At 35.8% G+C, this 27,521-nt stretch overlaps 1 protein-coding gene across 1 annotated transcript in view; it reads right to left on the reverse strand.

Moving 5' to 3' along the window:
- The window catches only part of LOC150097448 (PP2C-like domain-containing protein CG9801), a 124,549-nt gene that overhangs the window by 35,299 nt on the left and 61,729 nt on the right, over nt 1-27,521 (reverse strand). Inside the window, exons 4-5 of the mRNA XM_090407354.1 lie at nt 19,448-19,629; nt 723-924 (exon numbers count right to left, since the gene is read on the reverse strand). Of these exons, the coding sequence (XP_090263480.1) occupies nt 723-924; nt 19,448-19,629 (384 nt within the window). The remainder of the gene's footprint in view (nt 1-722; nt 925-19,447; nt 19,630-27,521) is intronic.

Consider the following 27,521-nt stretch of genomic DNA (forward strand, 5'->3'; position numbering starts at 1 on the left):
TGATGAGACCGTGATAGGGGTCGGAACTGGTGGGGGCTGGCTTTTAGAGGCTCTGCTTGGGGATAGGGGCCACCGCTGAGATTATGGCTCTGGCTGGTGGTGGGGTGAGCCTGCCACTGGGTAGAGCCAACGCTGAGAAGTTCTTCTCAGTGACAGGGTAAGCCTGTCACTGTGTGGAACAATGCTGAGGTGGACGGTCTTTCGGCCACTATGGAGTGGTCTAGGGATCGTCCTAATTTTTAGAGAGGTCTTTACTTAAATACACCTCAATAAAGGTCAAAACCGGTCTGGGTAGTGGCACCTTGCCTTTAATACAAAGCATCATACATCTCCAGGAGATGTGCTTTGCATTAGGTAAATATTAAGATGAGTGATCAGAGCTTATTCTACTTTTACCATGAGTTGCCTTAGTCTTGCACTACGTGCAGGGTCAGCTAGACTTGCAACACCTGCAGGTGCAAATTTGACTTGTTTGTCTGTTTGCTTACTTGGGAAATGGAGTAAAACCAGGTTTAAAATAGCTTGGTATCTTTAACATTTATTATACCCAAGGTAAAATACTTTCTACATCTACATATATATATATATATATATATATATATATCAAAAAAAAATTTTTTTTTTCCTTTTTAAATAAATTTAGGAAATTTAACCTTAGCTACTTAGGTGGCGCTTCGTGAATATAACGGTTATTTTATAATTAATAAAAAATTGTCACTTACCCTGAGTAATTTCCCTCACACCATGTTTTTGGCTATAAACATATGCCAAACTATCTCCAACATTGCATGTACATACAATAAATTTTTCGGAATTCCTCATTTGGCACACAACAGCAGCACAGAGTGTTGTTAACTGACCATCTTCTTGTAGAATAAGATTATGGGCAGCATGAAAAGACCTTAGTAAGCACACAAAAATATCCTAACAAGAAATAATATTAATCACTTAACCAATATTTATTAACTAAAATTCATAATCAAACTGATTAAATAATTAGAACTACATGAATAATTACAGAAAAGTTTCTTTTTTTTATATGTTCAAGATTGTGCTGGTATCAGTTTCAGACAATCTGACAGATATCAGTTGTAATAGATGAATTAATAATGAAATGATTTACCAGTCAGTGGGACATGTTATAGAAAGGGAAATGAGCTCATGTGTATGTTTACAAATGCTAGAAGTATTCGAAACAAGGTGAATGAGACTGTAGCATGGATAGAGTTCATTCACCCAAAAATTGTAATAAGTAAGACATGGTTGAACAAGGATGACATTCTGACAGGAATAAAGATGGAGGGATGTGTAGTTTTCGTGGAAAGCAAAAAAGGGAGGATGAGTGCTACTGATGATAGCAGAGGAGTTGTGCCTATCAAGAATGGAGTTGCAAGGGGCAAATAGTAACAGTGGTTTTGAAGCAGTATGGTGTGAAGTGGCATTATGCCCCTCTCAAAGGTATCTCCACCTTGAAGTGGTGAGGGGGCTTGAGTGCTCTGACAATGCAGAGAGCTATACCGGCAGTTGCTTAGCAACTGGTAGGGCCACCCAAGTTGGTCAGGTCTCATTTGAATAGGAGCCAGACACTCTTCAAGTGGTTAACAGCACATTCCAGTACTCGCATGAGGCTGAAGGTGTGTAATATCACCAAAGGGCTCATGTCCGGACAGCTATTTAGCATGGCTGAATCAGCATTATTGGCAATGGCACTGTGGTAGAAAAGGCAAGGGGAAGCCACTCTACTATCTTTCCATGAAACCATAGCCACAATGAAGAATGATGATAAGAGTGGGACAGTTACCAGCCTAGCAAACCAAGGTAGTACCTTCTGGCACAAATGGGGAAGGAAAATGCACTCCCAATCTTGACACCCGCTGAGAACCTACGACGTTCTAAAAAACGATACCTTTCTCAGCCACAATCCAACTGACCAAAAAGCACCAATTAAGGAAAATTACACATATTGGTACTTGGAATGTACAAGTATTACTATATACAAGCAAACTGGACATAGTGCAAAATGAAATGAAAAGACTAAACATCGATATACTAGGAATTGCAGAAATACATTGGAAAAACAAGGGACACTTTACATCACAGCTTGGCAATACCATTTATTTTGTTGGACACAATTCTATAAGCAGAAACGGAGTAGCAATAATTGTCAAAAAAAATGTATGTGCAAATCAGTGTTGAGCTACCATCCTACCAACGATAGGATAATTTCCTTAAGGACTGACTGTAATTCAGTACCAATCACACTCTTACAAATTCATGTCCCTACAAGTGATGCAGATGAAGAGAGAAACCACTGACCTCTTCTACAGGGATCTGAGTTTAGCCATAGATGCAATACTGAAAAGAGACATTTTGATCATTAATGGTGATTTCAATGCAAAAGTTGGAAAAAGATGGAAGACCACAACAAGATAGTCCTGGGATCTCATAGACTGGGCACTCAAAATGAAAGAGATGAAAGACTGATTGATTTTTGTATAGAACGAGAACTTATGGTTACTAACACCTTTGAGCAACACAAACGGAGACTATTACACCTGGGGATCACCTGGAGACAGAACAAGGAATTGATTACACTTATTAACAAAAGATGGTGGTCTATGATGAAAAATGTTAAAGCATTTCCAGCAGCTGATTGGCTCTGATCACCAACTCCTCATTGCTGACATGAAAATACATTTGAAAACAAATAACATAACATATCCAACCAGATTAGACTTCACTGGAATTACTAAGACATATAGCATTAAAGTGGAAAATAAATTTCTAGAACTAGGGAATTACCCTGATGAAATGACTCCATAAGAACTTTGGGATAAAACCAAAATAAAATTACTGGAAACTGCATGGTCAACGTTGCCCAAAAAATCCAGAATCACCCCCCCCCCCCAGACATCAAATGAAACTCTGAAACAAGTTGAGAAAAGAAAAGCAGTAAAGTCAAAAGGACTTTCAATGGAAGATGATAAGCAGATCTATAGTGAGTTATCCAAGCTCATCAAAAAACTTTGCATTTAAGATAAAAACAACTTTATGAACAACATATGCAGAGAGAGCTATTTAACAAAATAAGGCTGTTGAATAGAAAATATAAACCAAAGTATTCAAGTATAGCTGATGTGAACAATCATACTCCTACTTATCCAGTGGACATCCTTAATAGAGGAAAGACTATTGCTCAAATCTATACAAAGATAATTCAGTCTCATTCAACAGAGAAAACCAGAGACTTCCATAAGGAACCTTTCATATTAAAAGAAGAGGGTTTTTTTAGAGCTACACAATGAAGCTCTAAAAAAGACTCAGTAAAGGGAAAACCTCAGGCCTTGACCTGATGTCAACAATATACCAACATGTCAACATATACCAAGCCAACTTATTGCATGTCTAGGACTCGTAGGAACTGAAATCATCAGAAAAATTTGTAATAAAATCTGGAAGACAGGAGATTGGCCTGATGATTGCACAATACACAAAAAAGGAAATGGCAACAAATGCAATATTATAGCCTTGATCTCACATGCAAGCAAAATTCTTCTCTATTATATTATTAAAGAAAGACTTAAACAATATATCAAGCAACAACTTCTTGCAGAACAGCCAGGTTTTACAAAAGAATGTGAAACTTAGAAACTGTCAAATTTCTAATCTAAGGAACTTGGTAGAAATGGCTCAAGAATTTAATATTCCCTTGTATATGTGCTTCACTGATTATACTGAAGCATTTGACTGTCAGGCAGGAGGACATGTGGAAAATACTAAGTAAATCAGGCATACCAAAACCCATGACACAATTTTTAAAACAACTCTATGAGAGAAATCAGGCTGCAATGAAGATGAATGGAAAAACATCTCAGTGGTTCAAGGTTGAGAAAGGTGTGAGACAAAGATGCATACTCTCCCCTAATCTACACAATATATCTTTATGGAGAGTAAATTATGAGAAAGGCACCTAATGCCCATGATAGTGGTTTTTCAGTTGGTGGCAAAAAGATAAATAATCTTAGGTATGCTGATGATACCATTCTAGTTGCCAGTAGCAAAGAAGAACTGGAGTCCCTCATTACAAGAGTTGAATGGGAAAGCCTGAAATATGGTTTAAGAATTAATCATGAAAAAACAAAATAAATGGCCATAGATGAAAATGACAATTTCACCCACAACATTGACTTTGAGAAAGTGGATGAATTCATTTACCTTGGAGCTCTAATAAGCACCAAGAGTAGATGTCAACCAGAAATTAAAACACGAATTACCAAGGCAAGGTCAACAATGGTGCAATTGCAGAAAATATGGAAAAATAGAAACATTTCTATCACCACTAAATCTAGACTGATCAATAGCTTGGTCTTTTTGATTTTCATTTATGGTGGTGAATCTTGGACACTCAGCAAGAAAGATATGGACAAGACAAATTAAATAGCTTCGAGATGTGGTGCTGGAGAAGGATGTTGAAGAGTCTCCTGCATGGACAAAAGGTCTAATGAAAGCATAATGTCAACTAAAAATCAAGAGACAGCTATGTGACATTGTAAATGAAAAATTCTTATATATTTTGGTCACATTTCAAGATGTGAAAATGACAACCTGTAAAAACTTATCATCCGGGGGGAGCAGACACCTAAGACCAAGATGGTTGGACTAGGTTAAAAAGATTACCAGACTTACTTTGGTAATCTTTTTGCTGCAACAAAAGACAGAAAGAAATGGAGACATTGTGGTTAGGATCACGAGTCCTCAGACATGAGGAGAGCAAGACGTGTGAAGTGAAGGTGGACAAGATTAAATGTTTAGTAGGGTGTTACTTTAGACCTGGTAATGTGGACGGCAATGAGTAGGAAATATTTAGGCAAATTGTTCTTGCTAATAAGAAAAGGGTGATCATTATGGGCGATTTCAATTATGGTAATATAGACTGGAATGAAGAGACGTCATCTAGCCAAAGAGAATGAATTAACTGAGTTTTCAAGGGACAACTATCTTAAGCAGTAGATAACAGAGGCTACACATGGATTGAGAGTCTTGGATTTGAATATCTAATCAAAAGATATTATTGTAAACGAAGTGTCACATCTTCCATTTGGTGAAAGCGACCATGAAGTGATCACTTGGGTGGTAATCTTTGCGGCTTGCAGTGATAGCATGGAATGAGAATTGAATCGAAAGGAAATCAATGCCGCTTCTTCTCTACTCAGGAACTACCTGGCAGAGGCAATGACTGAGTGTATTCCAAAAGGTCAGAAGATTAAATAAGATATGTATAAAATGGGTGATTGAAGAGGTGAGGCATGCAATCTCAAAGAAAAAGGCATTTCTGGAGGCAGCACAAAATGAGTGGCAATAATGACTTACATGAGGAGTACAAAGAGCAAACAAGGAAGGTGACTAACTGAGTAAGGGTAGCAAACGTGCAGTATGAACAGTAGTTAGCAAATGATACTAAAAGAAATCCTAGAAAGTTTTTTTTTTATGTGGTCAGTAGAAGGAAAAATGATTATGAGAAATTTTGTCAGCAATAATGAGAGAATGACAAACACTGAGGAGATAGTACAGGTGTTAAATGAGCAGTTCATTAAAGTATTCCATCCTTGTTATCGATAATGCAAGACTTAAGACCAGTGGGAATGGAAGAGGAACCACCAATGATGGGTGAGCAGGAGATATATGAGGAATTAAGTAAACTTGATGGTATATCACCATGTGTCTTGAAGAAATGTTCCAGAAAGTTAACAACAGCTAAAACGTACCCTTCTTAACATTAACCTTACACTGAACAAGTTACAAAAGAGTGAAAATAGGGCAAAACTGTTCTGCTTCATAAAGGATGTGATGATAATAATAAAGCTTTGAATTATAGGCCAATCTGCTTGTGTGGAGTCATGGTCAAGATGTTGGAGAAGCTAGTGAGGACAAGGATTCAAAACTGGGTGGACAGCAGTACAAGTCTCTTTAATGGACAGCACAGGTTTGCTAAAGGAAGATAGTGTTTTAGCAATCTGCTTACTTATTATAACAAGGTGACGAATACATTAGACAAGAGGGATAGGAACACAGTAGTATATTTAGATTTTTTCAAGACTTTCAATAAAGTGCCACATGACAAGCTAGTAGTTTAATTGGAACAAATGGGATTGGATAGTAGATTATTGGAGATCTGATAGGTATCAGCAGGTTGTGTATGTGGAAGTCGCATTCCAAAAGAGGAAAATCACTAGTAGTGTGCCCCAGGAGTCTGTTTGGGGACCATTATTGTTTAATTTGTATGTAAATGACACTTGATTCCATTGTCCAAGGCTTTGATGAAGTTGCGCATGGATTAACACATTTGGTCGCCTGGTTTTCAAAAGGATGACAAGATGTTTGAGAGGGTTCAGAGACAATTCACTAAGTTGGTTTCTGGTGTCTATAATGTGGAGTATGAGAACACATTGAGAGGAAGCAAATTACAGAGCCTAGTGAACAGAAGAAAGGGGGGAGGGATGACATGATTGGGACATAAGTTGGTAAGGGGTAATTACCAGATTAATGTGGATGAGATTTTTCATAGGGCATCTGAAGACAGGGGGAGAACAAGAATCTATCCCTGGAAGCTATAAGGAGAGTGGCCAGGGGAGTAGGAAATATTTTTTTTTTTTTTTTAATGGAGAGTACTGGGTGATTGGAATGCATTGCCTGAAAGTGGGATGAGTGTAGAGACAGTGAATGCATTTAAGCAAGGTACAATGAGCTCTGCGTAAGAGACCTCCATGATGAGTCTCTTAACTCCATGGAAGGCTGATGATGATAATAAAGAGCTAGTGCAGAACTTCTTATAATAGATACTCTATTTTCAGATAAGTGCTAAAAATCACCTTAGAAAACATTTCTTTATTCAAAACCAATAAAACCTATGAAAAAAAAGGAGATACTCTTTTCGTTTTCTCTCTCTTGCAGTCTGCATGAAAGAGTGTGTGTGTTATACATGTGATACTACTGTGATATGATTGGATTCTCTTTCTGGAATGAAATCAGTTACCTAAATTCAATTAAGTCTGAATTAAAATGAAAGGAATACAAACACAAGCATGTCAGTATAAAAAAAAAAGTTATTTATAATTAAAATAAACAGTATAATTAAAAAAAAAAAAACAGCAATTGCTACAAAATAATGGCAGTATTTTAAGAGCAACTATTCATTGAAACAATTAAGATATTATGAAGTGCAATTAATTATGAAGCTATATATTTGTGAGTTCTGTGCACATTGAGCATACAATGAATCTCTAACTTGTGTTTTACTAAGAATGCCCTGACATTTCTGAAGTAACTACAATCTCAAATTTTGCTCTTTTTAACTTTTGTAGCAGAGTCACTTTTGAACATGTCTCATGCTTTACAAAACTCCAAAGATCAAAAGGTGGTAGGAATGGAACTGCTATGAAGTAGCCAGGAAATCGGTCATTTTCTACTCAACCACTTATCTGGGAAATAGACATCAAAGTTTGCTGCACAGTGATTACAAAATACAGGGAGTCTCATTTTCCTGGAAAAAATGACAACAGAATGTCTCTTAAGCTACACTTCTGAAAGATTAAAAAATAAATCAGTACTGTTACTTTTTTTCTGCAAAGACTGGTGGACCTTATACTTCTGTTAAGTGCACACATTCACACTTTGGAGAATCTCATCTACAAAATAAGATTGTTCATTCTGAAATGTCATCTACAAATGTAACTGTTTATGAAATTGCCCTTTTCCATCTTTTCACACATAATCATGTGGAAAGTTTTTTCACTTGGTTATAGTATCAATTAAAGCCAAGAAATTATATTCTTGGTTTCATCCTTTATCCAAGTGTAAGCAAACGAAGTTTGCATGTGAAGTACATTCATGACTGGACTACTTGTATGAAGAGGTTAATGGCTTCACATCAATTCCCTTAGTATCACATAATGCAATGCACATATCCTATAGAGCATGTATAATGCTATGCATTATGGGAATGGCCACTAGTAACCCTTCACGACTGGACAAATAGTCCAGTTTACGGTTACTTCACGTGCAAAACTTTGTTTGCTTACACTTGGATAAAGGATGAAAGGAATGATATAATTTCTTGGCAGCTTTATTTTACAGTATAACCAAGTGAAAAAACTTTCAACATCTATCTCTATTCCAGAGTATTTAAGATTTCATTAATAAGGTGTGACATCTTTTGAACTACTTGTATATGGAAATATGACTTCTATATTACTTTAACCTTGGTTCTTGGTCTGGCTCCAACTGATGAGACCTCAATAAAGGTCAAAAACTAGTCTGGGTAGTGGCTGTTCCCATAATGCATAGCCTTATACATGTGCATACCTGAAAATGTATACAAATAAATATTTGGCTTCAAGGAAATTATTTCATGTTTATAATATTTACCGATGTATTTGTAACTGTTTACTGGTAAAGGGTACTAAGGCAACTGATGTGAAGTCATTAGCAACCGATGTGAAGGCTACTTGTTTATCTCTATAAACAAGTAGCCTGGTCGTGAAGATATTTCACATGCAAACTTTGTTTGCTTATACTTAGACAAAGGATATAACTAAGAATATAATTTCTTGGCGTCTTTAATTCACACATAATCATATCAAATCTGCAATTGCTTCTGAACAATCTGCAACTTAGTGATTAGAGAATGGAAGATTTATCACCCAGTCTGAGATCCACCCTGCTAACTGGAACCTTTCATGCACAGTCTTTAGAGTAAGGCTCCAAGATTATCTGACCTTTGACTTGTTCATACTAAAAAAAATATGCTATTCTGCACAGGTCGAATGTGCACAAAAATACTTTTTTTTTTTTTTTTTTTTGAAGCACTTGCAGCCACTGATCTGAGGAATGCTGAACTTCAAACTTGCAGAGCTAGTTGAATTATTATTATTATTGTGCGACACCTCCAAGGATTATTGCAGGAGGGCACACCGCCATACACAACTCTCCATTTCCCCTACTACTTAATTCTCCACCTACACACAATAACATCTAACGCCCATCATCACAACCAACAGCCACAAGATTTGTTGTCTGTAGATTGTGGATGTGCTTATGACCGAGTTGTCTGTGCATATGATGAAAAACCTAAGTTTCTGGGAGAAAAAAATCCTGCCAACTGTGTATGAGATAAACTAACTCACCTTCAACTGAAGAAGCCAATATAAAGATTCCTCTCATCATGATGAGAATCGAACCCAGGTCTATTCCAATCGAAGGGTATATTGTTCCATTCAATTGTGCTATGGATGCTAACATGATTGAATAAACACAATAAAAAATTTAATGGTTCAACCTTTGTTAAAATGACTCAACAATGGTTGTTGAGTTCTTCCAATTGCACTATGGATGCTAACATGATTGAATAAACACAATAAAAAATGTAATGCTTCAAACCTTTGTTAAAATGACTCGACAATGGTTCACAGGCATTCAATAGACATATTTACATTACTAGCTTTTTTTTAATACTGACAAAAGTTCCATGCTGAAGATTGAATCTGAAAGGAAAATCATCATTTCATTATCTTCCAGGTATTCAGGACCTTACAAATCCATACTTCAGAATAGAAAACTACCTAATATGAACCGTCTTTTGACCAGTTAAATCTAATTAAGTCAGGTTGTGCTCTTAGAGAATACAGAGACAAATGTAAGAAAGCTAAACATTATGTAAAACTAGATAAACAAAAGACAAGGGAAGAGTTTGGTAAGAACATAGAAAATAAATATCAAGAAGGTGGTGAGATATTCTGGAGGTTGTTGAAAAACCTCAGAAATGGAGTGCTGTAAAAGGAATTAGAGTGATAAAAGTGACATGAAAACTGGAGAAAAAGATATCCATGATGTATCGAGTAATTACTTTCAAAAATTGCTAAATGAAAGAAGCAGTGACAGCACAGTGGTAAAAAAAAAAACACTCAACAGGCATGCAATCAGGAATACATATCCATATTTATTCCTGATTGCATGCCAGCCTGGCTGGCCGAGTGGTTAGCGTGTCCGCTCTCCAGTCAAGAGGCTGCGGGTTCGAATCCCGCCATGGGAATGGATGTTTGTGATTGTCAGTGGAAATATCAGTGGTACTGCTGGGCAGCGGGGGTTGGTGTAGTTGCGGTCAGTCGGTGGATTGTGAGTGGTGGAAGCAGAGCTGTAGAGTGGATGCCCTCCCTCGATGGGTCTTTGGACTCCCTGGAGGTGACAAGTAATAATAATAATAATAATAATATTTAAGTAGAAAAAGCCATCGAAAGCCTGAAATGTGGAAAGGCAGCTCGAGTAGATGATATTCGACCAGAAATGCTCAAGTATGGAGGTATAAAAGTCTTACAGTGGCTGCACTGCATAGTTCAGAAGGCCTTGACATAGGAACGAATTCCAGATTATTGGAGTAGAGCTCTCATAGTAACAATATATAAAAAAGGAAATAAAACTGAATGCGAGAATTATTTCTCTACTCAGTGTTCCCTGGTAAGATTTATGTAAGTATACTTGAGAAACAGTTGAGAAGGATTGTGGAAGAGAAGCTTGGTAAACAACAAGCAAGATTCAGGCCAAATAGAGGCTGTCAGGATCAGATTTTTCACTTTACAACAAATTGCTGAGAAATCATGGAAACATAACAATGATTTGTATTTAAGTTTTGTAGATCTGGAAAAGGACAAGTTGCCGAGAGAGAAGCTATTCAAAACACTAGAGTTGTATAGTGTCAATGGGGCATTATATCAAGCTATACTTAGTCTTTGTTTGAGTTGTAAGTCAGCAGTTAGAATTGAAGTACAGGAAGATGGTTTAATGTTAATTCTGATGTCAGACAACGATGTACATTATCCCCTCTGTTATTCATTATATATATGGATCACATTATGAAGGAAATGGTATTAAACCTGATATCAAAATTGGAGATGTTAATCTCAGCTCTTTGCTTTATGCAGATGAAATTATACTTCTAAATAAATCTGCTAGGGGTGCTTAAGGATCAAAGCTACATAACTGGGAGGAGACCTCCACATAGCCTTTAAAGGAATGAGAGAACTGACCTAACGCCCAATCCTCACCTTCTCGTGGTGCACCCTGTTAAGTATCTACCTGGATACTGAAAGGACGGGGATGGGCTGGCAATTTGGGATTAACCAACCAAATTGTCTGGCTTAAACCAAAATTTCAAATGATGGTACAACATGACAAAATTTCATGCCAGCTGGGGCATCGACCAATTAAATAAGGCCCCCGTTATTTTCGCTGTTTGCCCTGGTTCCCAGGGCAAACAGCAAAAAGTTCCAGTAGAAAAGTCAGCTACTGGAACAATTCCTAAAAATCCTAAAACTCACCCCAACTCAACACCAACAGAGTTCAAGATCGGTACTATCAACATAAGAAGCCTGAATGGCAAAGAAATGGAGCTAGCTGAGGAATTGGAGAAGTACCAGATCGACATAATAGGGGTGACTGAAACAAAAAAGGCAAAAACTGGTGATATCTTCCTGAGAAATAAATACAAAATGTTATATTCAGGCAATGACAATCAAGGAAAAGCCATAGTATTCAACACTAAATACGAGGCTAATCTTCTTGAATAGCAGGCAGTCTCAAGTAGAGTGATATGGGCAAATATGAGAATGGGAAACTGGACAATGAGACTTATTTGTCTATGGGCTCACAGAAGGTTCTACTAAAGTAGAAGTGGAGGAATTTTTTTGAGGCTTTTTTGAGAGAAAGTAACAGACACAATGAAAAATGAAAAGTTGGGGATAAATAGCAGAACAGGAAATGATTGTCAGACATACAAAAATATTTTGGAAAATTTGGAGAAAAGAGCAAAGCTAATAATAATGGAAAATATCCTTCAGATTTCTGCTCAGGACATGGACTGGTTATTACTAACACAACGTTCCAACATAAAAATGTGCACAAATTCACATGGAGAGAAGAGGCAAGGAATAAGAAAAGTCTCAATGGCTATGTTATTGTTGATAGTGATGTTTTCTCCCTAGTGCAGGACACTAGAGTGTGCAGAGGATTTTAAATTGAAAGTGATCCCTTTAATCTTGAGCAGGATAAAATTGAATTTCATATCGAAAAGAAGAACATGTAAGAAAGTGTATGGGAAGGTTTCTGTGGTTTATCAGTTCATAAGAAAGATTCCGGTAATTGGACCACATGTTTATTACACCAAGTTTGGTCAGCATTGATAAAAATATACCCAAGTCAGACCTCGGACAATGAGAACGTGAACAACACAACGTGACAGCATCCAGCATTGTTCAAACTTAGCATTGCACTGAATCTACATTTGGATATTAAATTTAATGAACAATTAGACAACTGCATAGAATGAACTATTTTGAGTAATTTCTTATTTCGTGTGTTTTAACTTTTAGCTACTTTTGACCCATGAAGATGTAAGTCATATGACTTACGAAACTTGTTAGGTTTTTTTTTTATTGTTATTTAACGTAATAAACATGTGGTCCAATTACAGGAATCCTTCTTATATAAGAAAGTGTTAAAGCGAATAAAAGTTGAGCAGCTCTCAGATGTGAACTGTACACTAAAATGCACAAATTTTATTCAAGGAAAAATGAAACAGTTTGAGAACAGGAACCAAACCTTATTCATTGGCAAGCCCTGAAGAAAACACTGACTGAGTCAGCGAGAGAGGCATATGGTGAGGTTGTCTGCAAGGATAGAAAAATCAGAACTCCATGGTGGACACAGTAAGTTAAAGAGGCAGTAATGGAAAAGAAGGAAGCATATCAAAAGTTCCTGGCAAATAAGTCAGCTTGTGCTTTTAGAGAATACAGAGACAAATGTAAGAAAGCACTGTGTAAAACTAGCTAAACTAATGTCGTGGGAGGACTTTGGTAAGAACATAGAAAATAAATATCAAGAAGGTGGCAAAATATTCTGGAGGTTGTTGAAGAAGCTTAGGAATGGAGAAAAGAGTGCTGTAAAAGGAATTAGAGATGATAAAGGTGATATGAAAACAGGAGAAAAAGATATCCTTGAAGTATAAAGTAATTACTTCGAAAAACTGCTAAATGAAATAAGTAGTGATAACAGCACAGTGTTAAAAAATATAGTTCCCATAAAAAAAAAGGGAAATAAAACTGAATGTGAGAATTATTTCTCTACTCAGTGTTCCCTGGTAAGATTTATGCAAATATACTTTAGAAACGGTTGAGGAGGATCGTGGAAGAGAAGCTTGGTGAAGAACAAGCTGGATTCAGGCCAAATAGAGGCAGTCAGGATCAGATTTTCACTTTACAACAGATAGTTGAGAAATCATGGGAATATAACAATGATCTGTATTTAAGTTTTGCAGATCTGCAAAAGGCATATGACAAGGTGACAAGCTATTCAAAAATGCTAGTTATATGGTGTTGATAGGGCATTATATCAAGCAATACTTAGTCTTTATTTGAGTTGTAAGTCAGCAGTTAGAATTAAAGGAAGTATACAGGAAGGTGGTTTAATGTTAAATCTGGTGTCAGACAAGGATGTAAATTATCCCCTCTGTTATTCATTATCTATATGGATCACATTATGAAGGAAAGTGGTATTAAACCTGATATCAAAATTGGAGATGTTAATTTCAGCTCTTTGCTTCATGCAGATGATGTTATACTTCTAAATAAATCTGCTACAAGTCTGCAAGAGTCCCTGATAAATTGAATAACTGTTGTAATAGATATGGTATGAAGGTCAGCAATAAAAAGACAATGACAATGAAAATAGGCAAAATCGTTGAAAATGTCAATTGCTTTGTAAACGGAGAACCTGTGGAACAGGTAAAACATTTCACCTGTTCCACAGGTTAAAGTGCATGATTTTTAGTGAAGATGGTAAATTAAATATGGAAATAGAGAAAAGAATCAACAAAGCTGGTATGGTAGGAAGTCAACTGAATAAATTTATATGGAATAAGAGAGAAATTAGCCAAAAAACTAAATTAGCTGTATACAAGACAGTGTTCAAACCAATTTTAACTTATGGAACTGAGAGCTGGGTGAGAATAAATAAATCTTAAATCAGTTTTTCATGTAGTACTATCATATCCTGTACACTCCTTGAGTGTACATGTGAGGAATTTGATGATGATGATGAAACAGTAAATGAGATACTCTTATTTGCACAGAATTAGCAACATCTTGTGTAAATAAAAGTTAGCTGGCCATAAAGTCCATGAAAAAATTTATAACAAAGCAAAGCCTGAGAAAGTGCCTTGAATAAAAACCTACTGCAAGTAGTAATAAGGTTGATTTCATCTTTAATTGTCACCATCAAATGTTAACCGTTCTTCAATTTTTTTTCAAAAGAATTAAATATGAATATACAAGGCAACTACAACTCATATGAACGTTTACAAACATTTCTTAAAGAGTAATACATATAAAAAAGTGAAATCTTTATATTATAATGAGAACTCAGTTTTCTCTGTGAAAGTTCATAGTGTGCTTTATTTGTTTCCTCGCTCACATCAAGATATGTGACTACTAGTATATGTTTCACATTCTATGTGAGAAAAACTTCTTGGAGAAATTACTTCCCAAATTTCTGATGAAAATGGGTTAAATTTATTCCACATGAAAACTTTTCTTTTTAGCTGTGTAAAATGTGGCAATGGTTTCTGAGGTAGTATGGTGTGAGACAGAGTTGAACAAAATGAAATACTTCACTGGTTGTTGATATAGACCAGAGTAATATGGAGAGCAGTGACCATGAAATGCATATAAGCAAATTAGTCAAGCAAATAGAAAAATGGTGATTTTAATTATGGCAATATAAATTGGGATGACAATATAACAACCAGAAGTAAAGAAAATGAATTCAGAGTTTCTGAGGGATAACTACCACAGACAGTATGTAACAGAGGGCACACGAGGATTAAGGGTCTTATATTTCCTTTCAGTAGTTGCCAGCCATGTGAGGAGACAGCTTGCAGCTGTAGAATGGAAGGAGGAGTTAAGGGACGGGAAAGGAGATCAATGCTAATTGGGCGCTATCTAAGAACTATCTAAGATAGCAATATCTAAACGTATTCCAAGGATGATGAAATAGAGGAATGAAGATACTATGCATGCAATACAAAGAAAGAAGGCATTATGGAGACAACATAAGATGAGTGGTAATACTCAATTCCATGGGGACCAGAAAGAACAGGCAAGGAAAAGGTTGGAAAAGATAGCCAAAGTGTAGTATGGGTAGCAGTTAGCTAATAAAGCCAAAAACTCCTAGGGAGTTTTTTTGATATGTAGCCTGCAAAAAAAAAAAAGATGATTATGGTAGGATGACAGTGACTGGAGAAAATGGCATAAGGACAATTGCTGTAGAGGATATAACTGAAATATTTAATGAGCAGTTTATAAAGGTCTTTCATTCTTGTGAATGTGACATCATGGAGAGTTTGAGAGCAGTAGATAATGAAAAGGAGAAACTGACTGTGATCATTCAAGTATATGGAGAAATTGAGCAAACCTGATGTTAATAAGGCTATGGGACTTGATATATCACCAAATATTTTAAAAGAATACGCCAGGGAGTTTATATCTGCCTTAGCATATTTGTCTAATATGAGTCTTAAATTGGGTCAAGTTCCAAAGGAGCAGAAGGAAGGCAAGACTGTACTGCTTCATAAGGGAGGTGATAACTCAAGAATCAAATTATAGGCCAATCTGTGTGTCAGGAGTTGTGGTAAAAGTGTTGGAGAGGCTAGTGAGAACTAGGATCCAAAAATGAGTTGACAACAATGGTATTATCTTTGATGGACAGCACAGATTTGCTACAGGGAGGTCGTGTTTTACTAATCTACTTACTCATTACAATACAGTAACAGTTGCATTAGATGAGGAGATGAATACACAGTAGTATACTTAGATTTTGCATAGGCTTTTAACAGATTACCACAGGATAAGTTTGTAGTCAAACTAGAGCAGATGACATTGAATATGCACTGGATTAGAGAGTGGCTATCTGATAACTATTAGCAAGTTGTGTATGGGGGAGCAATATCCTGGAAGAGGAAAGTCATCGCTGGTGCCTCAGGAGTCTGTTTTAGGGCCACTGCTGCTGATGATAATGATATTGGGGAAGATATGAATGGGTATATTCAATTGTTTGCAGATGATGCAAAGTTGGTAAGAACTATGAGGAGTAGAGCAGATGTTGTAACCTAACAAGAAGATTTGAAGAGACTGAATGAACGGGTATGGGAGTGGGGATGCCAGTTCAATATTTTGAAATGAAAACGATTTTAAAATTTAGATAACAAAGATGCGATGCAGAATTTACTCTTGGTGGGAATATATTGTTAAAGGTGTTGGAAATAAGAGATCTTGGAGTGATAGTAGATAACGATCTAAAATTTAGATGACACATTGCCAAAATTGTGAAGACAACACAATTTGTCTTCACAATTTTGGAGGATGCCGACTTGTAGAAGTAAGGAGATTCTGGTTCTATTGTAAGGATTTGATTAGGCCACATAAACTGCTGTGCACAGATTTAGTCACCTGGTTTTCAAAAGGATGAAGAGATATTGTAAAAGGTCCAGATGCAATTGACTAAGGTAGTTTCTAGTCTCTGGAATGTTGAGTATGAAGAAAGGTTGAGAAGATGCAATTTGCAGAGTCTAGTAGATAGGAGGAAGAGCAGTGATACGATGAGACATACAATACAAGTTGGGAAGGGATTGTTATTGAGATTAACGTTGGAGGTTTTTTATTATAAATTAACAATACCAAGGAATTATATACTTGGTTTAATCCTTTATTCAAGTGTAAGCAAACAAAGTTTGCACTTGAAGTATTTTCAGAACTGGGGCAACTTGTGGTAAAGGTGGTATGACTCCACATCACTTGCCTTAGTATCCCAAAATGCAAAACACATCTCCTTGCAGACATGTATAATGCTATGCATTATGGGAAGTGTCACTACCCAGACCGGTTTCGACCTTTATTCAGGTTTCATCAGTGGGAGCCAGACCCAGAGGTGATACCAAGGTTGAAGTAATGCAGAAGTCATATTTTCATATACGAGTTGTCAAAAGGTGTCACACCTTATTATTATAATACTCTGGATTACAGATAGCTAGTTGTTGAAACTTTTTCCACTTGGTTATACTATAAATTAAAGATACCAAGAAATTATATAATTGGTTTAATCCTTTATCCAAGTGTAAGCAAACAAAGTTTGCATGTGAAGTATTTTCAGGGCTGGGGCACTCGTGGTAAAGGTGGTATGATTTCGCATCACTTGCCTTGGTAGCCTTAGTATATAAAGGTTGAAACCGGTCTGGGTAGTGACCCTCCCTATAATGCATAGCATTATACATGTCAGCAAGAAGATGTGCTTTTCATTATGGGATACTAAGGCAAGGGATATGAAGTCATACCACCTTTACCACGAGTTGCCTCAGTCCTAAAAATACTTCAGGCACAAACTTCGTTTGCTTACACTTGGATAAAGGATTAAACCAAGCATATAATTTCTTGGTATCTTTAATTTATAGTATAACCAAGTGGAAAAACTTTCAACAACTAGGTTTTTCATTAAATGGCGGAAGAACAAGAGCTCATTCCCTAGAAACTGTATGAGGAGGGCATGAACAAGGAGTAAGAAGCAGGTTTTTTGGAGAGTTATAAATGACTGGAATGCATTGCCTGAGAGTGTGGTGCCTACAGAGAATTTGAATGTATTTAAGGCATGGTATGATGAGCTGTGTGTATGACAAAGGGACTTCCCATGATAAGTCTTTGACTCTGTGGAGGGTCTTGGAATTAAATTATGATTTCCTTTTACAGTACTCTTTCTCCGTGTCTTTTTTCAATAGCTCCATAACATTCTTGCTTTTAAGATAATTATATTCTTTATTCTTCAAAGTTTTTCAAAGGATTTTGTTTACCTACTTTTACACATAACTTCGATTTCTTGCATTCTTTCTACATACTCTCATGGAACTTGCATCTTTAATAGAAACACCATCTTTAACTTCTTGAAAGCGCACAAATTCAGATTTTTCTATTCTTGCAAACAATTTCTCAACAGGATTCCCTGACTGAGTCAATAAACATTTTCTACTCTGTTTACAATTGTTTCTGTTTTCAAAATCTCACTTTTTCTCCAATCATATTTGTATACATGAGTCTACACAGTTCACCTCTGAGAGCTTCTTAACTGAAAAGAAAAATATGCATGAATATTTTAAGAAGAATCCATGTGAGAATCTTTTGTTTCCTGCTCAAACTGGACAGTGATTTTCTGGACAGTGATTCATGATAAGACACAGATATTTTCTGTATCTTATCATGCAGAACTTTGCCCCTATGTGTTCTTTCAACATGAATTTATGTGTGCCTTTAAGTTGAAATATAGTCTAGAATAAGTCCATATCCTAAACAAAAATTGCAGATACCTACCATATTATTATTATTATTATTAGATTTGACCTTTTCTCTAAATTTTCCCAAAACATTTCTATGTCTATTCATTACTAGCGTGCTATTTTAGTCTAATAAAATTCTATAATTCTTCCCCACTAGACTTCTGTGGAATCACAAGTAATTCTCAAAGTTTCCCATTTTAAAAGTGATTCTCATTACATTTCTCCAAATACCTTCATGAACACAAACATGCCAACAGTTTAACCTCATGTATAAGATACTTTTCAAAACTCAAGTAAGCAAGTGGTAACAACAACCAATGAGGTCTCCCTAACTCAATTTTTGATTATATATAAATGCTGATGGCAATTCATTATAAAGTTCAGTTGGAGTTTTTATTCCATTAAACCTTATAATGAATCAACTTAACTTTGATGAGTGCATGAGAACTAGTGCTTTTGATGCACCAGTTTGCAGAATGGCCACTGCAGAAATGGAATTAGAGAAGGTATTCATTTATTTACTTTAAAATAAGATCATGTGTTTTCAGTATATGCTGCTACAGCTTTCTATGCTATATAATAGTGGGAATACATTGCATACATTCATATGCAATAACTATTTCTTATATCAAACATCAGATCAACACTTTTTTTTGGTAATCTAGCCACTTGATATGGCATAATTTGAGTTAGGCCCATAAATGTGAATTTTCAAATAGTCTGCTTGTTTTAAAGAAGACAAGATTCTGAATTTTCTACCTAGACAATTCCTTTCATCATAGATGGAATTTTAGCCTATATAATCTCACCCAGGTAAAGTATGTACAACAAAACCAGTCAACTATCAAAAACACTGTTATTCAAAGTGTTTTCTTTTCTTTTTTAAATTCTATGACTTTGGAATTGTTTAATACTGCTTGCAATTATTATTTTTAGCAGAATAACTCTGTAATGGAATTTTTCTTCCAGTGGTGAAAAAAAAAAAAATCATTACAAACAGCAATTAATACAAATGATAATTCATACCATAGTAGTCTCGATTCGACCGCCTTCCCTGTAAAGAGCTTTGTTGAGGTAGTCCATACATCCATGAATTGCACAACGGGCAGCTAAACAAGCTTTCTCTCCCCAGTTAACTCCATCAGCAAGTGCCAAAATAGCACTGTTGTCTCGCATGCATACAGCAAATGCATCAGCTACAGGCTCCCCTAGAATACAGAATTTTAATTATTAAATCAAAGATAAAAGCTAAATTTCTTTATCTGGCATAATAAAATCATCATATAGAAAATGTATTGTTTTGAGGATGGGAATTTTTAAATTTCAAAAGTATATATGATTTAGCCTCTGGGAAAATCTTATATGAGTAATAAAAACATTGACCACTCAAAATAACAAACTTTGAATAGCACTAGCAACACATGAAAAGAAAAGATATAGAATATATAAACAAGAAAGTTTATTATTGATCTAAATAATCAGATTAGATCTGAAATATAACAGATCATCTTCAGAGTAAATGACAATTCAAAAAGGTAGAATGATAACAGTGAAGTTCATATGTGAAAACTGGGCTGCATGCTAAAGTGGTCTCATATAGTAGATATAAAACTGGTACATTAAAAATTTACAATTAATAAGACTTCCAAATTTCTGGCAGGAAAAGAATCATTATGATCAAGCAGGGGCAATCTAGAAGCACTTCAGTTTATATGTTGTTACTATCTTTACATGTAAAAAATCAAATGGTATTTCATGAATTATACCATACTTTAGTGCAACAGGAACAAATATAACAATTTAATAAATATTCAAACAAAAAAGAATGTCAGCAGGTGTTATACGTTGTAGCTAAAATAGTGTTGCTATTAAAACTGAATTCTGTGGCAAGAGTTGTGTCAATAGAACAAATAGCCACAGCCTGGCTCTAAAGAATAAATGTTTAGAAGATGCTGTTTGGGATGGATGATGGTGTGGTTGCATACATAAGCAGCTTTTTAAGTGTGCATAGGTTTCTATAAACAGAAAAGAATAACGAACCATTTGGGAATCATGTAACACTAGTGTCTCAGAAGCCATAGCAAATATGTGTTAAATACACCATCATCAAATTCCTGCCATGTACCCTCAAGGGGTGTACAGGATATGATAGTACTACATGAAAAATTTACATCATTACTAACTTCCTATCTACAATTTTCCTCCAAATCAGTCTGTTACTTGTCAAGACTCCAACATTATCAGAATCTTATATTTCTATCGTCTAAGGCACTTTGTACCGTATCAATCCACCTACATCTTGGTCTTCCTCTAGGTCGTTTTCCTGCCAACCTGGCAGAGAACACTTGTTTTGCTAATCTTTCCTCACCAATTCTGTTTAAGTATGTCGGTTGGCCAGTATGTAAATACACTAAAGCGTAAATTCTGTTTGTTTTAAAACCTTAATAAAAATAAAAATCAATCTAAAAAAAAAAATTCTTACTTCATGCTCAGCTTTGACATTACTTCATTATTTACCACTGTCAAAAACCTTAGCATATTAAACGACATCCCTCCCCCGATGATAATGGCGAGCCCATTGCTGTGCCTTCTTTTTGTAGGTAGAAAGTGTTTTGCCATTTGTCACAAAAAGAAGGCACAGCCATGGGCTCACCATCTGGCTTAGATACATTGATGATGTTTTCGCGATCTGGCCCCATGGCCGTCAGACAATTTCCTCAGCCAGCTAAACAAACAACACAAACGCATACAGTTCACAATTGATTGAGAAACAGAATACACTTCCGTTTATATACACATAAACTCCTACCACCACCACCACCCAACACAAAAACTAGGTGTCATTAATACTCCAAAAAACAGGGCTTTGAAGATCTGCTCCAATGAACAAGCGCTGAAAGATGAATATAAAGTTATCAGCAATTTTCTAAAAAATGGTTACAGCCAAAACACTATTAACAAAATTCTCTAAAGGCCTCAATAAAAAATAAAGATAAACCAGACTACAATAAAACTATAACCATTCCTTACATTAAAGGGAAATCAGATAAAATAAACAGAATACTACAGAAATACAACTCATAGCCACCTTTAAACCTAATGCAAAATTAAAAAGCTTACTTAACTCATCCAAAGACCCACTCCCTCCGCTGGAGTATACCGTATTTATTGCACCTGTAATCTACCATATATAGGGGAAACAGGACGCACAATTCCTATCAGACAAAAGGAATATAAATGACACATTAAATATAATAATTATGGTGAAGCTGGCCTTTCTGATCATGCCCTGAACACTTTACATAGAATTGACTGGAAAATTTACATCACACCAAAACATGGTATGAACGCAAATTTAAGGAAGCACTAGAGGTCGTGCCAGTAGAATAACCAGTGATCAAATGATTGTTTCTTTAGCTTACTATGTGATATGTAACTTAGCTTGTCCTTGTATATGTACAAGGACAAACTGAGTTACATTTCACACAAATATAATTTTTTTTTAGTAATGATGACCTTAATATGAAGGTCAAAATGTCGGGGAATTAAAATAGTTATTTATAACACAGTTGTGAAGTCCATAATTTCTAAAATGAATGCTGATCACCATGCAACACTAAAAGAAAGGATTATACTTCTAAATAAATCCACTACAAGTCTGCAAGATTCCCTGACTAAATTGAATAACCATTGTAATAGATATGGTATGAAGGTCAGCAATAACAAGACAAAGAAAACAGGCAGAAGCATTGAAAATATCAACTGCATTCTGAATGGAGAACCTATAGAAAGTAAAACATTTCAGCTACTTAGGCACGATTTTTAGTGAAGGTGGTAAATTAAATATGGAAATAGACAACAGAAACAACAAATTTTCTCTGACAATTTCTCTTTCAAACAAGTGTTCTCTGCCAGGTTGGCAGGAAAAAGACCTATAGGAAGACCAAGATATGGTAAAAAGTGCCTTAGAAGATAGAAATATTTGACAGATAACAGATTGATTTGGAGGAAAATTGTAGATAGGAAGTTAGTAATGATGTAAATTTTCCATGTAGTACTATCATATCCTGTATACCCTCCCCCCTTGAGGGTAAATGAATTTGATGATGATGATGTGTCTGCCTCTTTTTACCTCAGGAAAAATATCCAAGACACTGCTAAATTCTAATCCACAGACATTGGATAGTTTCGTGTCTTTCTTTTCCTCTTGAGGAAGGGTATCCATTCTATCTATTAGTATATCTAGAAGCATATCTTTTATTCTTTCATTTTATTCATATCTTTTATTCATTGAATTACTACAACAGGAATTTCCTTCAGACATTGTAAACGTATTTGATTTTGTAATAAATTCTGGTTATTTTTCCTTTAAAAATAAGTTGTATCAACAAATTGAAGGACCAGCAATGGGTAATCCTCTTTCTCCTGCTATCTCCAATTTCTTTATGGAACATTTTGAACAACGATTCTTTGACAACATTTCTCCCAGACCTACTCATTGGTTCAGATATGTCGATGACATTTTTGCTGTATGGAGTGGCTCTTTGGATGAACTTCAACAATTCCTCACTAAGTTAAACGCATTTCATCCTAGGATCAAGTTTACCCTAGAAGTAGGATCAAATAAGCAGTTAGCCTTTTTAGATCTTCTAATTCATCGCCAACCAGATGGTAACCTACATTTCTCAGTTTATAGAAAGAAGACTCATACAGGCCATTATATCCATGTGGAATCTCATCACCATCCCAGTCAAAAGGCAGGAACTATTAAAACACTGGTTCATCGGGCCCACTCCTTTTGTTCTTCAGACGATCTTTTACAGAAAGAACTACAATATATAACTTCTTCCTTTCTATCTAATGGTTATAAGAATTGCTTCATTAAAAGAACTTTGAGTAGTTTTAATATGTCTTCCTCTTCAAACACAGAAGAAATAACGCGCATTACTATCCCTTATGTACAAGGCATCAGTGAACGTATAGCAAAAGTTTTAAAACCACTGAATGTTTTTGTTGCCTTTCGACCATTTAGAAAAATCTCCACCTTTCTCACTTCTCCTAAGGACATGCTTCTACATCTTAATCATCCAGGTGTCTACCAGATTCCGTGCTCTTGTGGATTACCTTATTTCGGACAAACGGGATGATCTGCCTCTATTCAGCTAGAAGAACACCAATCTTATATTGAATACTTTAAACCTGAAAAGTCTGGACTTGCAGAACATGCCATCTTCACTAGACACAGAGTTCATTGGAGAAAGACAAGAGTTCTTCAGAAAAGTCAGTTTGTCATGGAACGCCTTTATAAAGAAACATGCGAAACTCTACTTCATTCTCCTAACTTAAACAGATCCGAAGGCTTACGTCTATCCCCTTTATGGGAGATAGTACTTTACAAATCAGCTAATCTTTCCTAACTTTTTATTGTATTAATTTTTTTTTATTTATTTATTTTTTTTTTTTTTAGGAAATTTATTGACTTTTTTAATTATCTTACACAAGCTACTTAGATGGCGCTTTTTGGAATTGTCAGTTATTGTTTAATTTGAGCTTAATGTACTGAAGATGCCTGTGACACACAGGCGAAAATTATACTATTAAATAATCTTTGTATGCGAGTTTTTTCCGTTATTAATTTTGTATCAAAAGGTTCTTAAAATTCTCTGTCAGACTGTGTACACTGAATCTCATGAGATGTTCACTGTAAAAAATAGTCTTGCACAATATCCTGCAATGGTTCTGAAATCTGTGCTTAATGTGATAGCAAAGACCATAAGAAACAAAGGCTATTATTCTAAGAAACCATCATTATAACTTCTTAGTAGAGAAGACCACCCAATATTTTTTTTTGGAGTGGAATAAAATATATAAAAAAAAAATAAAAAGAACATTCATATCAGCATCCAAGATGTTATATTAGACAGTGAAAAAAAAAAGGAGCTTACTACAGCATCTAGTAAAGGAAATATCAGAAAGGTTTCCAGACAAAAATCAATATTTCCAAGATCCTTTAACCAGTAACTGATACAATTTCATCACTTTTTCTTCTTTAGAGCATCAGAAGTACCTAAATCTTCACAGAATCACTCCTCGTGTGATCCAAAAGCCTGAATAATGTAAAATATTCCCCAACAGCAGCACCAAAAGAAAAATACCTGATGGAAACTGAATCCTATTCTGTGCAAACAGAAGACCTATATTTACAGAAGGGGAGAACTTAAGAAAAAAATTCCAAATGACCAAAGTGGATAAAGTACATATCTTCTTCTTGGTATCTCTTTCCAGGCTTTTAAAGTACATGGTTGGGATAAGTATCGTTGGCTTACTTCCTGTTTGAAGAATAAAAATAATTTCTAGGAGGGAAACTCTGCCACCTGCTTATGAGACTAGCTACAATCGAAAGGTTCACCTTCAGTTGAAAGCGGTATCAGTTAACACTGAACACCACTTCTTTTAGGAGAGGGATACATTGACACTCAAATTATCCTTGCCTATTAGTTAGTGTTATGCCCTCAAATTCTCAGAAACCTGATAAATCCATCAATTAAAAAAGTCATCTCATTACATGCCCTAGAAGTTAAGAATATTTTTTTTAATTAAAAACTATCTGCCAATCACATACCATTCCTATAACATGAGGACTGTTGAAAGAGAAGAAACTGTTGATCCTATTGCTTCTAATTTTTTTTAGTAAGTGACAATGTAAACTAGAGTATTAATTATAAAAAACATTAATTAATAACTACCTATATTTCAGCAATGTTACATTGCCATCTTCAAGGATCACAAAACAATGATATGTGCATGCAGGCACTCACAGTGAGCAAATAAGGCTGAAGAAAGGCAACAGAAGTCGGTCCTAGAGTCCTAAACGGTGCCTCTAGTGGGCTAAATTGGGTTGATTTGGCCATTGGGTTGACAATCTTAGAATGTATGCTTCCCAGATTTGTTGAAGTTTAGAAAGTTTTTCAGGACTGAGGCAGATTCAAGGAATAGTCTCTAGTACTTATACTTGCTGTGGTGTAATAAAGTGGCCTTCTTCCAGCGTATCCTGTGGTGGGTGTCTAAAGCAAAGTCAAGTCCTGAATGGTATTGGTGAAACCAGATGTAGTCCTTGTGTTTAGATATCCTGATATTGGTAGTCCTGCCTGTTTGGCCGTAGTAAGGCAGTTTGCAACTGTAAGGGACCTGGTATACTCCAAGCAGGTCTAGGAGAAGTGGCTGGTCTTTGGTGGAGTGGATAAGGGATGCCAATTTCTTATGTGATTTGTAACTGATTGTGAGGTCATATTTCCTTACGATTTTTGTTAGTTTTTTGGATTTAACCCCATATTGTTGGGGGGGGGGGGGTATGTGTAAGTTTTCTGTAAACAGAGAAAGTCAGGGATCCATCATGCTGGCGTGTAATCAGAGTGTCGTCTAGGAGAGCGAGAATCTGCTGTTGTTTTCCTTTTCCAAGGTAAACTGGATCCTGGGGTGCTGATTGTTTAAGTGTGTTGTGAAATTGTGGAGTGTAATGCCCTAACTATTGGATAGCCAATATATCAGGATATCTGAACATAAGGACTACACCCGGTTCCACCAATACAACTACTGAACTTGACCACATCCTTAACATCTTCTTAGCCAATGGCTACAACCCCCAAAAATTATTAAAACCAGGTAACCACTCAGGACTTGCTGACTGCTTTGGACACCCACCACAGCATATCCAGGATATGCTGGAAAAAAAAGCCACTTTATTACACTGCAGCAAGTACGAAAGACTATTCCTTGAATTTGCCTCAGCTCTGAAAAATTTTAAAATCTCAACAAATTTGGGTACATGAGACTGCCCCAAATTTGGGAAGCATACATTCTAAGACTGGACTGACATGGTACAACATGCCAGTCCAATGGCCAAGACAACCCAATTTAGTCCACTATGGGGACACCGTTTAGGACTGACTTCTGTTGCCTTTTTTCAGCCTCATTTGCTTAGTGTGAGTGCCTGCGTGCACATATCATGTTTTGTGATCACTGAAGATGGCAATGTAACATTACCAAAATATAGGCAGTTTTTAAAGTTTTTATAATTAATAATCTAGTTTGCATTGTCATCTCCTAAAAAATTAGAAGTTATGTCTGTCCAACGTAAAAGCTTATCTACAAAAATGAGAATCCTATCACTTTGCAAGCAGTAATTACTGTCCTCAAGTTTTCACCTGAAAATATTGTGCACACTGTTGCTGCAAAATCTTAACTATTAACCAAAATTAAGGCAAGAGCAAAAACAGTGTCCCAGCTGTAACTAAGGTAAAGCTCATAAGAGCAATTGTTGACAAATAGCTAACATTCCTCATGTATGTTGTGGGGGGGGGGGTATTTTCAGTTGTTTGCTAATTATGCAAAACTGAAGAGGATAATAGTTGAAAAAGGCAATAAACATATCCTGAAGGATGATTTAAATAAATTGGTATTGTGGGCAAAGGATAATGACTCTCAATTTAATGTTTCAAAATGCAAGGTTATGTACTTTAGAATAAAAATATTACATACTGTATATCACAATGATTGTACTGGATTGCAAGAAATTAAATAGGATTGGATACTGAACGAATGAGGATGGGCTGGCAATCTCTGATTTAGCTGACCAAATTGTATTTGTTTAAACCACAATATTAAATGATGGTACAACATGACAGAATTTCATGCCAGCTGGGGTGTCATCCGGTTAAACATGACCCCCACTGTTTTCACCAGGGAACCAGAGCAAACAATGAAAAGTCAGCTACTGGAACAAATCATAAAACACACCCCAACTCAATATCACCAGAGTTGAAGATCGGTACTATCAACATAAGAAGCCTGAATGGCAAAGAAATGTGGCTAGCTGAGGAATTAGATAAGTACCAGATCGACATTAATAAGGATGACTGAAACAAAAAAAAGACAAAATCTGGTGAGATTTTTCTGAGCGATAAATACAAAATATTATATTCAGGCAATGACAATGAGGGAAAAAAGGTGTAGCTATAGTATTGAACACAAAATACAAGGCTAATCTTCTTGAATGGAAAGTAATATCAAGTAGAGTGATGTGGACAAATATCAGAATAGG

The sequence above is a fragment of the Typopeltis vanoorti genome, chromosome 17 (genome assembly GCF_054136105.1).
Source record: "Typopeltis vanoorti isolate ZY-2024b chromosome 17, IOZ_Tvanoo_1.0, whole genome shotgun sequence".
Taxonomy (NCBI): domain Eukaryota; kingdom Metazoa; phylum Arthropoda; class Arachnida; order Uropygi; family Thelyphonidae; genus Typopeltis; species Typopeltis vanoorti.